The sequence below is a fragment of the Galeopterus variegatus genome, unplaced genomic scaffold (genome assembly GCF_000696425.1).
Source record: "Galeopterus variegatus unplaced genomic scaffold, G_variegatus-3.0.2 Scaffold1751, whole genome shotgun sequence".
Lineage (NCBI taxonomy): Eukaryota > Metazoa > Chordata > Mammalia > Dermoptera > Cynocephalidae > Galeopterus > Galeopterus variegatus.
This window is the reverse complement of record NW_007727862.1, coordinates 27,464-44,614: the sequence shown is the minus strand read 5'-3', so window position 1 is coordinate 44,614 and position 17,151 is coordinate 27,464. Positions and strand designations below refer to the sequence as shown.

Here is a 17,151-nt window from a genome sequence, read left to right as displayed (position 1 = left end):
GCCCCGGCTTGCGCTTCCACCTGCGGGCTCGCCAGGGCGCCCCCGCCCCCGCTTCCCCCCAACAGGCGCCTGGTTTTCTGGGATGCGCGTCCTTGTCCCGAAGAAGACAGCAATCGTGAGTGTCCTGACAGCTTCAAGAGAGATTAGGAAAGCGGACTGGGTCAACTTAGCGAGCGCGCTTGGACCGCACTTGCTGTCTGGGACCAAGAGACAGGACAGAAAAGTCTGGAAGCTGGAGGCAGAGGGGAGGGGCGGTGAGGACTACAGCTCCCATCAGGCGCCGGGGCAGCGACGCCTGCGCACTGAGCGCCGGTTGCCCATGCGGCCCTAGGGCTGGGAGCGCGGCGCCGCGCTTCGCTGCGGGGGAGGCCATGGCGGAACCTTCCCAGGCCTCGACCCCGGCTCCGGCCGCGCAGCCCCGGCCCCTTCAGTCCCCAGCCCCTGCCCCAACTCCGACTCCTGCGCCCAGCCCGGCTTCAGTCCCGACTCCAGCTCCCACTCCGGCACCAGCCCCCGCCCCAGCTGTAGCCCCAGCCGGGAGCACAGGGACTGGGGGCCCCGGGGTAGGAAGTGGGGGGACCGGGAGCGGGGGGGATCCGGCTCGACCTGGCCTGAGCCAGCAGCAGCGCGCCAGTCAGAGGAAGGCGCAAGTCCGGGGGCTGCCGCGAGCCAAGAAGCTTGAGAAGCTCGGGGTCTTCTCGGCTTGCAAGGTGGGGGCGGGGCCTGGGTGAAAGGGGCGGGGCTTGGGGCATCCTAGGGCTCGGGTGGGAATGGGGGAAACGCTCAGGTTGCGGAGCGGCTCCTGCCCCAGAAGTACAGGTCATTGATTGATCTGCCTCCAGGCCAATGAAACCTGCAAGTGTAATGGCTGGAAAAACCCCAAGCCCCCCACTGCACCCCGCATGGATCTGCAGCAGCCAGCTGCCAACCTGAGTGAGCTGTGCCGCAGCTGTGAGCACCCCTTGGGTAAGGCAGTCAGCGCCCTTGGAGTTGAGGGACAGGGGGAGAAGGTGCTGGGTCTTGCTTAGACAGGGTGACTTAAGTGCCACAAAGCCTCATCTCTGAAAAACCAAAGATGCCTCTTAAGGAGGGTTTGGGCTGGGGATGTCCCTCCCAAGGGAGGAAAAAAGAAAACTGCCAGCCCAGAAGAGGCAGGAGCCACCCAAGGATTGACATAGGAGCAGTCAGTCTCACTGTTGGTCTCACTGGTTGGAGGGACTGAGGGTGTGTCTTGGCTGGCTGTGAAGAGGGGCAGAAGCCTTGTTGATCTGTTCTGTCCATGCTTCCCAACTTTACCACCTGTCCGTCTTGCAGCTGACCACGTGTCCCACTTGGAGAATGTGTCAGAGGATGAGATTAACCGGCTGCTGGGGATGGTAGTGGATGTCGAGAATCTGTTCATGTCTGTTCACAAGGAGGAGGACACGGACACCAAGCAGGTCTATTTCTACCTCTTCAAGGTGAGCTTTCACTGAATGAGAGTGTGAGTGAGTGAAAGAGATGAGGCATTGGTGGGGGTAGGGGTATGCTGCTCTGAGCTCTGCTACCCCCTACTCCTTCCCCTTTCTCTTCCCTTCAGCTCCTGCGGAAATGCATCCTGCAGATGACCCGGCCTGTGGTGGAAGGGTCCCTGGGCAGCCCCCCATTTGAGAAGCCTAATATTGAGCAGGTGGGTTGGGGAAGGTGGTAAGAGGACAATTGGGGGCACCTTGGAGGAGTGTGGAGCCTGTGTTCTCTCTCCTCCTCAAGCCGAGAACAGGCAGAGGTTCAGAGAAGGGAGGACGTTTTGTGCTAACCTCAGGGTGGGCGTGGAGGCAGGGAGGGGATATAGTTTCTCTTCACACAGAGCCCCAGAGTGAGAGGAGAGCCTTGTCCCCACCCTGAGAGAGTATCTTCCTTTGGATAAGAAGCCCCTCCTGGCTGCTTATACCTGCATCTCGGTTTTGTCCCCACTGCCCCTTCTCAGGGTGTGCTGAACTTTGTGCAGTACAAGTTTAGTCACCTGGCTCCCCGGGAGCGGCAGACGATGTTTGAGCTCTCAAAGATGTTCCTGCTCTGCCTTAACTACTGGAAGCTTGAGACACCTGCCCAATTTCGGCAGAGGTCCCAGGCGGAGGATGTGGCTACCTACAAGGTCAATTACACCAGGTAGGCCCAATCAGGGACAGCACGTGGGGAGGCTTGTAGGCCCAGCCTGGGTTCAGTGGTTTCTACCCTCACCTGCCACCACCCCTACCCCTTACCCCTTACCCCCAGATGGCTCTGTTACTGCCACGTGCCGCAGAGCTGCGATAGCCTCCCTCGCTACGAGACCACTCACGTCTTTGGGCGAAGCCTTCTCCGCTCCATTTTCACTGTTACCCGCCGGCAACTGCTGGAAAAGTTCCGAGTGGAGAAGGACAAGCTGGTGCCCGAGAAGAGGACCCTCATCCTCACTCATTTCCCGAAGTGAGTCTCTTTCTGGCCTATTAGGATTTTGCCCCAAGTTCACATCCTCGCTGTTGTCCCCTTTTTTCCAGGAAGGCTTCCTGGATTGGTCCCTCCTCTCCCTCCATGGGCCTTTTGGGATCTGGGCGTCTACCTGGCAGACTTGCCCATGGCCCAGAAGCAACTTGCTAGTATTTGCCTTTGCACATACTAGTCTGGGGATGGCAGGTACATGGCTCGAGCTAACGCTACCCCCCACACCCCGGTAGGCGTTACTAATTGCTTCCCATGGGGGCCAGGACACAGCCTCAGAATCCTTCCCACCACAACACTCCAAGAAACCAGAACTTACACTTAAGGTGAAACCAGTTTCCACCCTGTTCTAGTCCTTTCTGTACCATTATCCTCTGTTCTGTGCATCCTTCCTCCCATTTGAAACCTGGCTCATAACTTCCCTGTTCACAAAGCCTTTGCTGACCAATCCTGGCCTTTAGTGCCCCTCTTGCCACCAGGTAGGAACAAGAGGTGGCAAGATGGGGTGGATTCTGAGCTTGTTTTCATAATGAGGGGAGGAGGGGACTCAGGGTGACTTGGTGCCCTGCCTGGCCACACAGCACAGATGGCATCAGCTCAGACCCTGTCTCCCTGTGCTACATATCATAGCAAAACCGGACTCTTTGATCTCTGTCCTGGGTGTGTCCTATCCTCTTACCTTCAAATAGAGGCTCACAGAAGGCAGGGGTCTGTGCTTCCCCCTTCAGACTAGGGCTTCCTGGAGGTCAGAGGCTTCCTGCTCTCTGAGGCTCCCAATTCCTTAAGAGCAGGGTCTGTCTCTTTGGCCAACCTCCAGTCCCTCTGGTGCCTGGTCCAGGCTGCACCGTTGGGTGGAGGACAGAGTTGTGGGACAGACTGTGCCCTCCCCACAGATTTCTGTCCATGCTGGAGGAGGAGATCTATGGGGCAAACTCTCCGATCTGGGAATCAGGCTTCACCATGCCACCATCAGAGGGGACACAGCTGGTGCCCCGGCCGGGTATGTCCCACAGAAGGCTCTGCAGGATCTCTGTTTGGCCTTCTTGGCTGAGCTAAGCCCACTGAGGTGGAAGAGGGACTGGGAATGGCAGGAGTGGGAAAATACAGGAGGGCTCAACTGGAGGCCTGTATCCCTTTGAGGGGCCAACAGCTTTGACCCCCTGTCCCTGATTTTTCTCTCTCTGTCAGCTACAGTCAGTGCAACGGTTGTTCCCAGCACCCCCATCTTCAGCCCCACCATGGGTGGGGGCAGCAACAGCTCCCTGAGTCTAGATTCCGCAGGGGCCGAGCCCATGCCAGGTGGGTACTTGACCCAGACCTTACACCCCAGTCCCATCATCTGCCCCTTGGTCACCTTGCCAACCTCCCCAGCAGGCGAGAAGAGGAAGCTCCCAGAGAACCTGACCCTGGAGGATGCCAAGCGGCTCCGTGTGATGGGCGACATCCCCATGGAGCTGGTCAACGAGGTCATGCTGACCATCACCGACCCTGCTGCTATGCTGGGGCCCGAGGTGGGCAGCCCGGCCTACTGACCAGTGCAGGGGAGGCTCACCAGTCTGAGACCCTAGCTCACTGCCCCTCCTCTGCGCCCAGACAAGCCTGCTGTCGGCCAATGCTGCCCGGGACGAGACAGCCCGCCTGGAGGAGCGCCGTGGCATCATCGAGTTCCACGTCATCGGCAACTCACTGACACCCAAGGCCAACCGGAGGGTGCTGCTGTGGCTTGTGGGGCTGCAGAACGTCTTCTCCCACCAGCTGCCACGCATGCCCAAGGAGTATATCGCCCGCCTCGTCTTTGACCCGTGCGTCCCCAGGAGAGCCCCATCTCAGGGCATCACACCTGGGGGCCAAGGAGTCAAGGCCTTGACTCCTTGGCCCCCCCTAAAATCGGGGGGCTCCTTTCCCCCGACTCCGAGGCCCAACCTTTGAGAACTCTTGCTCCTCAGTTCCCAACCCTGGCTGCACTCAGATCTCCAGGGCTATGGGGAGCTGGGGAGCACTGGGAGACAGGTAGGGGCTGTGACATGTCCCCTCTGTCTTAGGAAGCACAAGACTCTGGCCTTGATCAAGGACGGGCGGGTCATCGGTGGGATCTGCTTCCGCATGTTTCCCACCCAGGGCTTCACGGAGATTGTCTTCTGTGCTGTTACCTCAAATGAGCAGGTGAAGGTGAGCGCAGTGCCCGGCCCCTGCCCTGGCCCCATCCCACCGCTTGCTTCTGAGTTTGGACCCAGTCAGAGCAGCAGGATGTGAGAGACGGAACAGCCCCGCCCTTCCTGTAGTGGCCGGACAGTTCCTCACATGCCCACCAGGTGGCAGTTGTGTTTTGATAACAGCGGGTTAAGGAAACACCTGTTGGCACATGGAGCCCAAGAATCAGCAACACTTTTTTTTTTGGCGGCTGGCAGATAAGGGCATCCAAACCCTTGACCTTGGTGTTACCACCACCTCACTGTACCAAGTGAGCTAGCCAGCCTGCTTCTTCAACACTTTTTTTTTTAAAGATGACCGGTAAGGGGATCTTAACCCTTGACTTGGTGTTGTCAGCACCACGCTCAGCCAGTGAGCGAACCGGCCATCCCTATATGGGATCCGAACCCGTGGCCTTGGTGTTATCAGCACCGCACTCTCCCGAGTGAGCCACGGGCCAGCCCCTCTTCAACACTTCTAAATGGACCTGTGGACTGGTGTTTTCTTCATCACAAGAACATTTACATACTCGGGGAATTAATAATTATTACAGTAGCCCTACGCTGATAGTCCTGGTTTCTATCCTTTAATCGTCATAGTAGACCCACTTGTAGGGGGCCCTGTCCTCCTATTTTACATAAGCCGGATGGGCGCTGTGTCTCCTTGGTCTGACCTGTGTGGGAGACTGTCTCTTTGGGGTTCAGATGCTGCAGTGAGCAGGCTCCTTGTGACTCCTCTTTGCTCTTCCCCACAACTCGGAGGCCTGGGACTGGGAGTCAGTGGCCCGTGTTGGGGTTTGGATCCTGGCTCGGCTATGGTCGGCCATCTGAGCTTAGACACGTTACCTGACATAGCTGAGTTTTTGTTTTCTCTTCTGTAAAACAGAGGTAATGATACCTACCTCGTGGGTTAAGTTGAGAATTGGTTTGTAAAGTAGCAAGCACCACACCTGGCCCAGAGTTCACACTTAGAAATCCAGCGTCCTTCACTTTTGTCCCTGTAAACTCCTTCCTCTGCCTGTCGTCTTTCCTCCTCCCTGCCTGGGTCCCCTCGCTCTCGCACCTCCTCTTTTCTCTGGGCCCTCCTGAGACCTCTGCAGCGCCAGCCCCCTTTGCCTGCAGGGCTATGGAACTCACCTGATGAACCACCTGAAGGAGTATCACATCAAACACAACATTCTCTACTTCCTCACCTATGCCGACGAGTATGCTATTGGCTACTTCAAGAAGCAGGTGACCCTTGGCTTCCCGCTATGGCTTCCCGCTGCCTGGAGCCAGGGCTTGTTATGTCCAGCCCCTTGCTGTGGATGGTGTGGGAGGCCCTTTGTGCCCTCTATTCCAGCTGACACCTGCAAGGAAGACCTTCCCACCTAGCTTCCTCCTGCTGCTGCCCCGGGAGGGACAGGTGCCTGTGAGGCAGCCAGGAAGGCCGGAAGAATTGGGGAGCTCTTGACGGGGAGTGGGGGAGTGGGCAGCTGACCGGGAACCTTTCCAGGGGCAGACTGAGTCCTCACAGGGCTGCAGGAGGAGGGTCAGGAACGAGAGGGGACATGGCACACACTTCTCCTTAGGTGCTCCTGGGGGAGGGGCTGCGAAAGTTGGGAAACACTTGCTGATGGATTGGGTAATAACTGTCCGCCTTCAGGGCTTCTCCAAAGATATCAAGGTGCCCAAGAGCCGCTACCTGGGCTACATCAAGGACTATGAGGGAGCGACCCTGATGGAGTGTGAGCTGAACCCCCGGATCCCGTACACAGAGCTGTCCCACATCATCAAGAAGCAGAAGGAGGTTGTGTGCATGTGTGCACGCCCATAAGGTTTTCATGAATGGTCACTGGGGGGGCGAGCGCACGCGTGTAGAGCGGCACCACGTGTACGCATGCATTTGTGCGAGGTGGGGACAGACCAGATCTTGGGCCCTGCTCTGCCTCTTGGGGGAAGTTAGGAGGGGAGGTAGTGAACCCAGAGGGAGTACAGCCTGGGTTTTGCCACCGTGGGCTCTGACTGCGGCGCTGGGAGGGCTTGTTGCCGGGGCTGGAGTTGGCCCCTCTGATGCTCTCTTCCCTCAGATCATCAAGAAGCTGATTGAGCGCAAACAGGCCCAGATCCGCAAGGTGTACCCTGGGCTCAGCTGCTTCAAGGAGGGTGTGAGGCAGATCCCTGTGGAGAGCGTCCCCGGCATTCGTGAGTGGGGGGCTTGGCTGAGGAGTCAGGAGGGCACACTGTCTCTGGTGAGGACAGGTGTTCTTAGGGACATTCTCCCACTCCCCACTTTGCAGGAGAGACAGGCTGGAAGCCATTGGGGAAGGAGAAGGGGTGAGTGTGTCATTGGTGGAGCAGGGTTTGAGAGTCAGGGGTGGGGAGCAGAGGGACCTGGAGCCTCAGACTTTGTGTCTCTCACCTCAGGAAGGAGCTGAAAGACCCCGACCAGCTCTACACAACCCTTAAAAACCTGCTGGCCCAGATCAAGGTGGGGAGACCAGGTTCTCTTCTGAGGGCCCCTGCAGCAGTGGCTGTGGCTTTATGACCCAGTGTGGGCTGGGGGGCAGCCACAGGCTGGGCATGGGGCACAAGGGGCCCATCCCAAGCTTGGCTCTTCTCTCTAGTCGCACCCCAGTGCCTGGCCCTTCATGGAGCCGGTGAAGAAGTCGGAGGCCCCTGACTACTACGAGGTCATCCGCTTCCCCATTGGTGAGACCCTCCATTCCTTCCTCTCCTTCCCCCAAATCTACTCCTGCTCTTCCCTTCACTGACCGGACAGCCCTCTGCACCTCCCACCCCACTGTGGACAGCACCAGCCCCTCTCCCAGCCTCTCAAAGGGATGCCCCTTCTCTGCTGCTGCCCCAGACCTGAAGACCATGACAGAGCGGCTGCGTGGCCGTTACTACGTGACCCGGAAGCTCTTTGTGGCTGACCTGCAGAGGGTCATCGCCAACTGCCGCGAGTACAACCCCCCGGACAGCGAGTACTGCCGCTGCGCCAGTGCCCTGGAGAAGTTTTTCTACTTCAAGCTCAAGGAGGGGGGGCTCATTGACAAGTAGTCTCTGGCCTCGGACTGCAGCCCTGGCCTCGAATGTCTTCACCTTGGATTCTTTTTTTTATTATTATTTTTTATTTTTAAAGATGACCGGTAAGGGGATCTCAACCCTTGGCTTGGTGTCGCCCGCACCACGCTCAGCCAGTGAGCAAACCGGCCATCCCTATATGGGAATCTGAACCCGTGGCCTTGGTGCCATCAGCACCACACTCCCCCGAGTGAGCCACGGGCCGGCCCTCCACCTCGGATTCTGACCTGGTCCTTAGGGATGCCCCTGGCCCAGCTCTCAGCACAAGACACTCCAGCAGGAACTCCCCAGTCCTTTCTGGATCCTCAGGCACTCTCAGGCCTACAGTTCTGTCCCAGCCCTCATTTGTCTCTGACCTTGGGGACAGGTCTCCTGGGTCTGGGGGCCCAGCCCCTTCAGAGTGGCTAGTAGCCAGAGTATGAACCCCAACTTGTCCTTATGGCCCCATACCTGGTCCCCCCAGAGCCATGGAGGCTTGGAGTGCTGGTCTTGGCCCAACTGGCTATTTCCCCAAGGGCCAGGACTGCTCATTTTAGCTTGAGTGAGTGGGCTTTCAGGGTTTGGAAGTTCCGTCTGGACTGAAGGGGCCATGCCTTGCCCTGCACTCTCTGTCAGTCAGTCCCCTAGGGATGGGGGCCATGGGGACCATTCATTGCCTGGCATTAATCCCTTGGAGGGAACAATAAAGCTCTTTTTTTTTTTTTTTCCCTGTGTGATTGTTTCTTCAGTCTAGTCCCAGCCTTAGCGGGCTGACCTTGGCCCTTCTAATACTCTCCTGCCAGCTGGAACCTATTGAGCCTCAGTCTGTGCTGGAGCCTCTGTCCCCAGCAAGCCTCATGCTAGTCCTGTGCTCCTGGGGTGATGGGACCTGCCTTCCTGCAGCCCCCCACTTCTCCCTGCTTCAGGCTGCTCCTCAAAGCCTCCTGCCTTGACCAGGGTGACATGGTTAAAGCTGACTGGAAAAGGGGCAGAGGGTCGAGGACCCAGGTCCTGGAGCGATGAAGAGCACTTCCTGCTAGCACGTGGTTTTTTCTCTAGGGGCAGGGATGGGAGATTCCTAAGCTCAAGCTCCTCTGCTCACTGGCTCCTCCCCTCGGTTTCAGTTTCCATTTCCGATCTCTGAGCTGAACAGTGAGCTGAGCTAAGCGGGGCTGCCCTGAGCGGTCCACCCAGTGGTGCAGGTGAGACCCAGGCTGGGCAAGTGTCAGGTGTAGCCTGTGTCACTCCCGCCTCCTCTCTTGGACAGAGCAGGTTCCTAGTGGGTCCCGAGGAGGCCCTACTCACCTCCCTCAAGTAGGGTGGAGTCGTGGGGCAAAGGGAAGTCTTCCCACCAGCTGGAGTGGGGACAGGTGGGACTGGGGCCAGTGGATCTGAGTCCCCTGCGTTCCCAGAATGGAGCTCCGACCCTACCAGTGGGAGGTGATCATGCCTGCCCTGGAGGGCAAGAATATCATCATATGGCTGCCCACGGGAGCTGGAAAGACCCGGGCAGCTGCTTATGTGGCCAAGAGGCATCTAGAGACTGTGGACGGAGCCAAGGTGGTTGTACTGGTCAACAGGGTGAGTGATCTGCCCTCCCGTCAGCAGGGTCTCAGCTCCGCAGGCACCGCTCAGTCCCCTCCAGACCTCCAGAGGTGCTGCGGCTGTCCCTAAGCTCACCTTTCTTTCCCCCCAGTCTAGGATCCAGCCATATTCTGAGGGTCTCCTTAGCTCCTCCCCACTCCCCTGCCCCCCATCCAGCTTCTTCTCCCCATCTCATTCTCCCCCAGGTGCACCTGGTGACCCAGCATGGTGAGGAGTTCAGCCGCATGCTGGGCGGGCGCTGGACCATGAAGACCCTGAGTGGGGACATGGGGCCACGTGCTGGCTTTGGCCACCTGGCCCGGAGCCACGACCTGCTCATCTGCACAGCGGAGCTGCTGCAGATGGCGCTGACCAGCCCTGAGGAGGAGGAGCATGTGGAGCTTACTGGTGAGGGCTGTGGGCAGGGGAAAAGGTACCTGGGGCACCTCCTCTCTAAAGGTGTTGGGAGTTTTTATGGGAGTGAGGGGTTCCCCATTCACCAAACCCCAGCATTCGCTCTAGTAGAAACAGACCTAGCTACAGTGCGGGATCTTGGGCAAGTCCCTTCTCATAGCTGAGCCTCAGTTTACTAACCTGTAAAATGGAGCTAAATCAACCCTACCTGGCTCGTTCTCTGGGATGTGGCTGCAAGTTGTGAAAGAAAGAAGGATTTCTCAGATGAGTTCTGGGGACTACGTGAAACAAAGCTTATGGGAGGAAGGGCTTTGCAAACGTAGGTCACAGCCCTCCTCCATGTGCCCCCAGCCTTCTCCCTGCTCGTGGTGGATGAGTGTCACCACACGCACAAGGACACCGTCTACAATGTCATCCTGAGCCGGTACCTAGAGCATAAACTGCGGCAAGTGCGGCCCCTACCCCAGGTGCTGGGTCTCACAGCTTCCCCAGGCACTGGTGGGGCCTCCAAGCTCGAGGGGGCCATTGACCACGTCCTGCAGGTCAGCTTGGCCCCTGTGGCCCTCCCTCTACCAGACCCCCCTGAGACCTCCCTGGCCTGCCCTGCCTTTTCCCCGTCCCCAGCAGCCCTACACAGCCTCTTCCTGGCAGTGTCCTGGCCCCTTCCTCACCTGAGGTCCAGCTTCCAGTGGCTTGTTATGGCACTTAGAATAAACTCCCAACTGTCTGCCCTGGTTTACAGCGACCTTGCCTACCTGTCCAACCCCGTGTCCTACACCTTCTCCTGCTTGTGCTACAGCTGCACGCGCCTTCGTTCTGTACCTTGAACAAGTTGGGCCTGTTCCCATCTTAGGACCTTTGCATTTACCATTCCTTTTCCTCGAAATGCCCTTCCCCTTGAACTTTACCTGACTCCTTCTTGTCATTCACTGAACACCTTAAATGTCACCTCTTCAAAGTCTTCCCTGATCACCTTCACTGCACTCTGTCATAGTCATCCAGTGTTATTCTCTTCCCAGCTGGCTCACACTATCTGAAATTCTCTCGTTCTGCTATTCTTCACTATTTTATAATCTGTCTAACTCCGAAGCAGGTTCCTCAGTATCCCCAGTGCCTAGAACAGGACAGGCACAGAGAGGATGAGCAATAAATATTTGTTGAATAAATGAACCTCCAATGGCTCTGCCTCGGGCTGTCCCGTCCTCAGCTGGGACCCATCCTGCCCCAAGGGTCTTCCTATTATCCCCACATATCTTCCTGCCTTTCCAGTGAAGCCTTCTCTGTTGCCCTCAGCTCTGTGCCAACTTGGACACGTGGCGCATCATGTCACCCCAGAACTACCACCCCCAGCTGCAGGAACTCAACCGACAGCCCTGCAAACAGTATGACCTCTGCCACAGGCGCAGCCAGGTGCATGGGGGGAGGGACACAGGGCAGGGGTGGGGTCTGGTGTGAAGTTGGGGCACTTAGGCCCTGTGACTTCAGGTCACTTATGTGTCTCAGCCTCCATTTCTCCTTTCTGTGAGACGGGACAGATACAGCCCATGCCCACAGCCTGCTGTTAGGATTTACTCAGATGGCATCCTGGGCATCTGTCAAAGCCCTTGCATGCTCTGCAAACCGTGAAGCTGGGACAATTTATGCTGAGGCTGTGCCTAGCTTTTTCATTGGTCGTGGACACTGCGTGGTGTCTGCTATGACAGGGCCGAACAAAGACTAGTCATCACCGTGCCCAGGTCAACCAGCAAGGGCACACGGCTGGTGAGGGAGAGCAGGAGCTGGGTGCAGGGACCTGGCCTCTGCCTCTGGCCAGGGCTCCGTCACACCCAGCCGGCCTCCCTGTGGAGCCCTCACCTCTCAGGTAACACAGCCGGTGACGGTGGTCCTGGCGCCCCCATGGGTGTGCCCGTTCCTGCCATGTGTATGGGAACCCTCTCACACCCTCACTGCTTTTGCGCAGGATCCGTTTGGGGACTTGCTAAAGAAGCTTATGGACCAAGTCCACGACCACCTGGAGATGCCCGAGTTGAGGAGGAACTTTGGGACGCAGATGTACGAGCAGCAGGTGGTGGAGCTGAGCCAGGATGGTGAGCAGGGCCTCAGGGCTGGGGGTGGGCGAGGTTGCTTGGGCCGTCAGGGGCGGGGCTTAGCCGCAGGGGGCGGGGAGTCTGGGTGGGCGGGGCCAGTGGGCGGGCCCCTCAGACCTGGGCCCCCTGCCCACAGCTGCTCTGGACGGGCTCCAGCAGCGGCGGGTGTACGCGCTGCACCTGCGGCGCTACAACGATGCGCTGCTGATCTACGACACGGTCCGGGCCGTGGACGCCCTGGCTGCGCTGCAGGATTTCTACGACAGGGAACGTGCCACTAAAACCCAGATCCTGCGTGCTGAGCGCCAGCTGCTGGCGCTGTTCGATGGTGAGGCGCCCGGGGGTGGAGGGCTCAGAACTGGACAAGTGCTCAGAGGCCAGCCGGGGCATGGGAAGGCCAGCGAGGGTCCTGGGACTCTACTTTTCCAACCAAAATTGAAGGCCGTGGACATGATAGATTGATTTCCTCATTTGCGAAGGTTTGCATAGGTGTAAACACTAATTCAAGTCATTGACAAAGATTTTTTAAAAACCACTTAGTTGGGACGGTCCCTGAAAGTCTGGGGTGTGTGGTATCTTTAGACCGGGAAAGCGAGGCTGGAAGCCTCAGCACCAGCTGGGGGTCAAGAGACCTGACGTGGAGTCAATCCTGAGTAGCAGGGGTCAGCGTGAATAGCTCAACGGTCATCCAGGTAGCGGGGCTAAAGAGCGGTGCTTTGGTCCTATGTGACCAAAGGATTCTGCATTGCAGGCCTCTGGGTGTAAGGCTGGCCCTGAGGCTGGGTGTGGCAGATGGAGTCCTTAAATGTACTCTTGGTTCCCGCTCAGGAGGAATGGAACAGGAGTAGGTGTCCTCCCCTTGGGTCCCCTTTGCACTCCTGTAGCCCTATCCCTATGAGCACCCACTCCCCCTGAGTCCTGTGCCTCTGTTTGGGGGTTTTTGGTAGACCACAAGAATGCACTGGCCCACTTGGCGACTCACAGCCCAGAGAACCCGAAACTGGAGGTGCTGGAACAGATCCTGCAGAAGCAGTTCGGGAGTCCTGACAGCCCCCGGGGGATCATCTTCACCCGCACCCGCCAGAGCGCTTACTCCCTCCTGCTCTGGCTCCAGCAGCAGCCCAGCCTGCAGAAGCTGGACATAAAGGCCCAGCTGATGGTTGGGGCTGGGAACAGCAGCCAGAGCACCCACATGACCCAGGTGTGAGCTTTGGGGAGAGATGCTGGGGCTGAGGTAGTTCCCAAGAGAAGTGGAGACAGGGTCTTCAGCACAGGGAGATGGGGACAGGAGACCCTGAGCAGAGTGGAGGGTTGAATATCCCCAGATGGAGGGGAAGAGAGCTGGGGGAGAAGGTGCACATCGAGATCCCCAGTGCTGAAAGTTCCTCTAGTCTGGGGGTTTCTGGGGGCAAAGGGCCAAGGGGTTTGGGGTGCTGTAGGGAAAGAGGTGGGTGATGTAGTTCCTCAGGCCGGAGGATTGGGGGTTTGACATCCCTTGAGGGAGAGTAGGGCCTGGGAATCGTTCCGAGGGTAGAGGGACTCAGACCTTTCGGAGTCCCCAGGGGAGATAGGGGTTGCATGGTCACCTGAGAAGATGGGCAAGATCCTGGGGGTACTTGGGGATAGAGGGTGGGATTCAAGGTTCCTAGGGAGATGGGCCAAGATTGTGCATAAAGAGCTGAGCAACAAGCAGCTCTGGCAGGTGGGCAGGCCTGAAGCCACCTCATAAACCAGCCTTGTTCTCCTCCCTGCCTCCCAGAGGGACCAACAAGAAGTGATCCGGAAGTTCCGGGATGGCACCCTGAACCTTCTGGTAGCCACGAGTGTGGCGGAGGAGGGGCTGGACATCCCCCAGTGCAATGTGGTGGTACGCTATGGGCTTCTGACCAATGAGATCTCCATGGTCCAGGTGCTCAAACATCTCCCCTCGCCTTCCAGCAGCCCTTGAAGGATCCTGTGTGGGACCCCTGCCCCACTCAGGCCCCTTCTCGTCTCCCTCCCAGGCAAGGGGCCGTGCCCGGGCCGGTCAGAGTGTGTACTCATTTGTGGCAACTGAGGACAGTCAGGAGCTGCGGCGGGAGCTGACCAACGAGGCGCTGGAGGCTCTGATGGAGCAGGCAGTGGCTGCAGTGCAGAAGATGGACCAGGCCGAGTACCAGGCCAAGGTCTGCGGGCGGCGTGCACGCCCCGTGGGGAGGGATGCGCTGAGCAAGCTCTCCTGGCACGTCTCCGACTGCACACACCTGCACTCCCCCTGGACCCCCTCCTGTCTCGGGCTAACTTGTCCCACCTGGGGGAGGTTTGAATGGAGGGAAGGATAGAGGACATGGGTGGGACTGCCAAGGAAGGCAGTGTCTGGTCTCCAAAGGCCTTGGGAACAGGCCTTGACCAAGGCTTTTAATTTATCCTCGCCCCCAGATACTCTGTGTGTGTGTGAGAGCTGCCTCGTAGCGCTCTTGGAAACAGCAGAGGGGAACCAGCACATGCACGAGATAAGCCCCAAACCAGGACTTAATGTCCCCATAATATTTTTCTCCACAGAGCTGCTTCTAAAAGCTTCAGGGAGGGTTAAGGAAAGTCACTTCTGGCTACAAATGATTTGAGGTCTTTGGGGGCCCTTTGTCCTCCTAGGATCATTGCTGGGCTCAGGTCTCTTGGACCCCAGCCATATGCAGTGTCCCTCCCACCCCAGATCCAGGATCTACAGCGGGCAGCGCTGGTCAAGCGGGCAGCCCGGGCAGACCAGCGGAACAGCCAGCGGCAGCAGTACCCAGCAGAGCACGTGCAGCTCCTCTGCATCAACTGCATGGTGGCCGTGGGCCACGGGAGCGACCTGAGGAAGGTGGAGGGCACCCACTATGTCAACGTGAACCCCAATTTCTCGTGAGCCCTGTGGATGGGGCTGTCAGGAGGAGGTGTGGGGTAGGGGACTGAGAATCCCTCCCATGGAGACAGTGCATTGAGGGCTTGGAGGTTAAAGATCATTTTAAGAAGTACTGATTTTGCATTTCACAATAGTCTGGTTAGACAGGTTTCGTTCCCACCCCAATGTTACAGGCAAGGAAATAGAGGCTCAGAGAGGCTAAATGACTTGCTCAAGTTCCCACAGCCACTGTATGGTTGAGGAGGAACTGGAATTCAGGATCCCAAATGCTGAGGGGCGGAGGCTGGCCAGTTAGCTCACTTAGGAGAGCATGGTGCAGATAACACCAAGGCCACGGGTTCAGATCCACACACCAGCCAGCTGCCAAAAAAACAAATGCTGAAAGGCCACAGACTGGCCGCCTGGTTCTACCTACTCCGAGGACGTCAAGAGAGGCGGGCTGTCCCTGAACCATTCCCTCATCCTCTGTCTCCTAGAGGATAACCTTCCCCCGCCTCCATCTGCGCATTACGTAACTATTTATTAGGCCCACAGAGGATCTTAAAGGTTGGGCCTGAAAGCTTAGCCTTTATCCCGGAGGCTGTGACAAGAGTTGGATGGATTTTGAGCAGGGGCATGTCAGGGAAGATCTACCTTTTTAGATCATTCCAGCAGTTGGTGGAAGGATGGCTTGGGGTTGGGAGTAAGGAAGGAGGCAGGAAGATTCGTTAGGAGACTGTAGAAATCATCCAGGTGGGTGATGCTGAGGCCTGAGCTTGGGCACATGGGTGGAATAGGGGCAGCACAGGCAGAACTTACTGAAGAATGGATTTCCTGGTGTGGGAAGCCTGTGCTTCTTGACGGGCGGGAAGGCCCAAGGCCCAGGCAGAGTCTCAGCCAGCAGGAAGTCTGGGGCTTGGGAGAGTCAGTGAGGGCTGCGGCCACCCCCCTTTCTCTCCAGGATCTACTACACTGTCTCTCCGAAGCCTGTGGTCATTGACAGAGTCTTCAAGGACTGGAGGCCTGGGGGCGTCATTAGCTGCAGTAACTGTGGGGAGGTAAGTGCTTGGGCCACATCCCAGGCCCCAGAGCTCTCAATCCTAGTCTTCAGAAGCCCTCGGTGTGAGCAAGGAGGCTCAGCCTCTGCCCTCAGGGAGCCCTCACTAGGATGGGGAGACAGCCCTGCCCCGGGAGCCCCCAGTCTGAGACGGGTAGTCCAGCCCGTGTCTAGGGGAGGTGGGAGGCGCAGGCCCTGTATTCATGGAATTCAAACTTGAGGGGAGAAGCCCAATCTGAGGGCAGAAGCCCAGACCCTGCTCTCTCTGTCCCACCCTCAGGTCTGGGGTCTGCAGATGATCTACAAGTCAGTGAAGCTTCCGGTGCTCAAAGTCCGCAGCATGCTGCTGGAGACCCCTCAAGGGCGGATCCGGGCCAAAAAGTGGTCCCGTGTACCCTTCCCTGTGCCTGACTTCAACTTCCTGCAGCACTGTGCCCAGAGCCTGTCAGACCTCACCCTGGACTGACCACCTTGTCGTTGCAGTGCCCGCCTCAGGGTGCAGGGGGCAGAAGAGTCTGCAGCAGGTGTTATCTTCTCCTGGGCAAAGCCTGGGTCGAGGTTCCTCCTTCCTGAGTCACCCACTCTGGGCACCATGCTGAGCAACCCCAGAAGAACCCCAGGCACTCGGGGTCCCATGGTGAGGAAATAAATGGAGGGCCCCAGCTCAGCCCAGACCCTGCCCAACACATACATGGGCACTTTCGTACACATCGGATGGAGTCAGGGGGACACTGAGGCAGGAGACTTGTCATATTGTACTAGGAATCACGACATCCCTGCCAAGTCCACTTCTATTTTAAAAATAAAGAAATGAAAACGAGTTAGAAAATGTGTGGTATTTTATTTTATTTTTTATTTCTATTTTAAAAATAAAGAAATGAAAACGAGTTAGAAAATGTGTGGTATTTTATTTTATTTTATTTTATTTTTTATTTTTATTTTTTTTCAAAAAGATGACCGGTAAGGGGATCTTAACCCTTGGCTTGGTGTTGTCAGCACCTCACTCAGCCAGCGAGTGAACCGGCCATCCCTATGTGGGATCCGAACCCGGGGCCTTGGTGTTATCAGCACCGCACTCTCCCGAGTGAGCCACAGGCCGGCCCAAAATGTGTGGTATTTTAAAAACAAGTTTGTTAGGGGCCGGCCCGTGGCTCAGTGGCTCACTCGGGAGAGTGTGGTGCTGATAACACCAAGGCCACGGGTTTGGATCCCATATAGGGATGGCCGGTTTGCTCACTTGGGGGAGTGTGGTGCTGACAACACCAAGTCAAGGGTTAAGATCCCCTTACTGGTCATCTTAAAAAAAAAAACAAAAACAAAAACAAAAAACCCAACAGTTTAAATTTGAGGCTCATCAATTATGTGAGTTCTTCCTGCCCCCTCTACCCCATAAAAGGTTCCAACCCCAGTGCTCCCTCTCCATCCTCCCATAACCCCCAGGCCGAGATCCAG

At 57.4% G+C, this 17,151-nt stretch overlaps 2 protein-coding genes across 3 annotated transcripts; both read left to right on the top strand.

The window, feature by feature from the left end:
* Positions 1-312: 312 nt before the first annotated feature.
* On the top strand, positions 313-7,808 carry KAT2A (K(lysine) acetyltransferase 2A). 2 transcript variants are annotated; one of them, XM_008578729.1, is made up of 18 exons: positions 313-710; positions 843-966; positions 1,315-1,460; positions 1,580-1,669; positions 1,967-2,148; positions 2,257-2,448; positions 3,354-3,460; positions 3,649-3,759; positions 3,835-3,971; positions 4,054-4,262; positions 4,503-4,629; positions 5,772-5,882; positions 6,295-6,438; positions 6,719-6,833; positions 6,929-6,965; positions 7,056-7,119; positions 7,256-7,340; positions 7,498-7,808. In XM_008578729.1, the coding sequence occupies exons 1-18, from the start codon at positions 372-374 to the stop codon at positions 7,689-7,691; spliced, it is 2,514 nt and encodes an 837-aa protein (XP_008576951.1). In that variant the 5' UTR covers positions 313-371; the 3' UTR covers positions 7,692-7,808. The 2 variants fall into 2 exon arrangements, with proteins under 2 accessions (XP_008576951.1, XP_008576952.1); XM_008578730.1 differs by lacking the exons at positions 6,719-6,833; positions 6,929-6,965; positions 7,056-7,119; positions 7,256-7,340; positions 7,498-7,808 and having other exon boundaries at positions 372-710; positions 5,772-6,054; positions 6,295-6,373.
* Positions 7,809-9,107: 1,299 nt separating this feature from the next.
* Positions 9,108-16,528, top strand: DHX58 (DEXH (Asp-Glu-X-His) box polypeptide 58). Its single transcript, XM_008578727.1, has 12 exons — positions 9,108-9,275; positions 9,485-9,686; positions 10,044-10,234; positions 10,986-11,102; positions 11,653-11,779; positions 11,916-12,107; positions 12,727-12,980; positions 13,539-13,688; positions 13,783-13,944; positions 14,472-14,662; positions 15,604-15,700; positions 15,980-16,528. The coding sequence occupies exons 1-12, from the start codon at positions 9,108-9,110 to the stop codon at positions 16,163-16,165; spliced, it is 2,037 nt and encodes a 678-aa protein (XP_008576949.1). The 3' UTR covers positions 16,166-16,528.
* Positions 16,529-17,151: the final 623 nt, after the last annotated feature.

What these genes read in the sequence shown, in the direction of transcription:
- KAT2A (XM_008578729.1), top strand. Translation starts at nt 372, where the DNA reads ATGGCGGAACCTTCCCAGGCCTCGACCCCGGCTCCGGCCGCGCAGCCC. An exon ending in TCTATTTCTACCTCTTCAAG is followed by an intron (nt 1,461 to 1,579) that starts GTGAGCTTTCAC and finishes TCTTCCCTTCAG; the next exon opens with CTCCTGCGGAAATGCATCCT. An exon ending in AGGGGCCGAGCCCATGCCAG is followed by an intron (nt 3,760 to 3,834) that starts GTGGGTACTTGA and finishes CCTCCCCAGCAG; the next exon opens with GCGAGAAGAGGAAGCTCCCA.
- DHX58 (XM_008578727.1), top strand. Translation starts at nt 9,108, where the DNA reads ATGGAGCTCCGACCCTACCAGTGGGAGGTGATCATGCCTGCCCTGGAG. An exon ending in TGGTTGTACTGGTCAACAGG is followed by an intron (nt 9,276 to 9,484) that starts GTGAGTGATCTG and finishes ATTCTCCCCCAG; the next exon opens with GTGCACCTGGTGACCCAGCA. An exon ending in AACGTGAACCCCAATTTCTC is followed by an intron (nt 14,663 to 15,603) that starts GTGAGCCCTGTG and finishes CTTTCTCTCCAG; the next exon opens with GATCTACTACACTGTCTCTC.